This window comes from Eschrichtius robustus, chromosome 3 (genome assembly GCF_028021215.1).
Source record: "Eschrichtius robustus isolate mEscRob2 chromosome 3, mEscRob2.pri, whole genome shotgun sequence".
NCBI classification, from domain to species: domain Eukaryota; kingdom Metazoa; phylum Chordata; class Mammalia; order Artiodactyla; family Eschrichtiidae; genus Eschrichtius; species Eschrichtius robustus.
Genome location: NC_090826.1, coordinates 110875238 through 110877178, shown reverse-complemented (window position 1 = coordinate 110877178; position 1941 = coordinate 110875238). Strand labels below are relative to the sequence as shown.

Here is a 1941-nt window from a genome sequence, read left to right as displayed (position 1 = left end):
TTGGGGATTCAGTGAAAGAAAAAAAAAAAAAGACTAAGTTGATTGAATCAGTGTGTGTGTGTGTGTGTGTGTGTGTGTTTTGTAATTTTGGGGATCTGTGTGTATGTCTCTCTGTGTGTGAGTGTATGGGTAGGTATGTGTTTGTGGATGTAGATGTGTGTGTCTCTGTCTGTGAGTGTGAGTGTTTAAGAGCTTGGTTCCATGTGTTGGGGCATCAGGAACGGAGGATGAGTGAAGAATAGATAATCATGTTGGAACAGGAATAATAATAATAATAAAGAAATAAGAACAGAATAAAGGCGATTTGGGTGCATGGACTCAGAGTCAGAGATGGCATGAAGCAGCCACCATCTACACTCAGATACGAAGAATATACTCAAGGGCAAGAAGACAGCCTTGCTCTAGCTCAGGCTGCTCAAAGTAACAGGCTCTGATGGCCTTGCCTGCTTTCCCAGTGCCAACCCAGCAATGCCTGTGAGTACAACCATCATACACACACACACACACACACACACACACACGTTCCTAGTGCTGAGATCAGGCACTTTCTGATTGCAGCCCTCACAACCAGCCCTCACTGTGTGCCGTTCCTGCTTCAGGTGAAAGAAACTTGAAGAAAGCTGAGTAGGCCAATGACACACATAGTCAGCTATGGAGTTAAAAGTGATTTAATGGGGGCAGAGCAGGAAAGATTCACTTGATTCCCCTGACCCCAATATCCCTCTTCAGATGAGCCCTGAGCAGCCAGAAGACTAGCTCAGCCAATGAGCATTTCAGCCTTATTCAAAGGCTCAGGAGCCCTCCAGCCTGAGTGTGAGGAAAACTTTTTTAGAGGGTGCAAAGAGGGAGGGGTTATGACTCAGGGTGACAGCACGTTAATTGCAAATGGGATGCAGAAGTAGAATGGGAGAGGAGATTCAGCATCTGGTGGTTGGCTCCTCAAAGGCTTGGCTGTGGACCACATTACTTCTGCTTGGTCTTCTGCTGAGCCGGCCCTGGGATAACTGGTGAAGGACATGGCTCTGGAACTTTGGGGTGGCTGGGCTCTGGAACTTTGGGGTGGCCGGGCTCTGGAACTTTGGGGTGGCCAGGCTCTGGAACTTTGGGGTGGCTGGGCTCTGGAACTTTGGGGTGGCCGGGCTCTGGAACCTTGGGTTGGCATGGCTCAGGAACCTTAGGGTGACAGGGCTCTGGCACTTTGGTGTGGCATGTCTCCTTGGTTTCAGGGACACATGGTTCCTGGGGTGGAGGCTGGCAGGGCTGTTTCACCTGCTGCTGCTGAGGCTCGTGGGGTGGGATGCAGGGCTGCTTCTGCTGGTAGGAACTCATGCTTCAAAGTAGGCTGGACCTAGAGACAGTAAAGCTGACTCAATGATTTGATTAAACAGAGAAGAAACCAAGTTAAATACCAAATAGATTTCATTTCAGTTCCCTTTAGATAAGAGAGCCTCTCCTCCCCCCTAGCTATACATGAGAGTTAAAATATGCTTTGAAATTTCAGGGTCATTTCAAGAGGAGGAGCTTAAAGACAATTCATTCTGTTCCGTTTCAGTGGGATTCATTGGCTCATTCCTTGGCTCTGTTTCTTCCCAGACATGTCGTATCCCTCACTGACATGTACCCAAGATCACATATTAAGTCTTTTGAAAAGTGATAATGTAGAAACAACCACAACATACACACCCCTAGTACCACACAGAGCACCTTGCGACTTATAGGATGACTCTACGTGAATCTGAGCTCCTATGACTTCACTCTGGCCTTTGCGTTCACCGTCCTCTCTGTAATGCTTCCCTTCCTATCTCTGTCTAAATACTCCTCCATCATAGCTCACTCATGTGCCATCACTGAGAGCTCTTCTTGAGCAGAGCTCCCCCAAACTGTCGCCACCCTTACCTGCACCCCCCTACACCTGTCTTACCTACTTTGCATTTCATCTAT

The 1941-nt window shown here is 48.0% G+C and overlaps 1 protein-coding gene across 2 annotated transcripts; it reads right to left on the bottom strand.

The window, feature by feature from the left end:
- Window positions 1-963: 963 nt before the first annotated feature.
- Window positions 964-1329, bottom strand: SPRR1B (small proline rich protein 1B). 2 transcript variants are annotated; one of them, XM_068538205.1, is made up of 2 exons: window positions 1150-1329; window positions 964-1068 (listed from the first exon to the last, which is right to left on the bottom strand). In XM_068538205.1, exons 1-2 carry the CDS (start codon window positions 1327-1329, stop codon window positions 964-966), a joined length of 285 nt encoding a protein of 94 aa, XP_068394306.1. The 2 variants fall into 2 exon arrangements, with proteins under 2 accessions (XP_068394306.1, XP_068394305.1); XM_068538204.1 differs by having other exon boundaries at window positions 964-1329.
- Window positions 1330-1941: the final 612 nt, after the last annotated feature.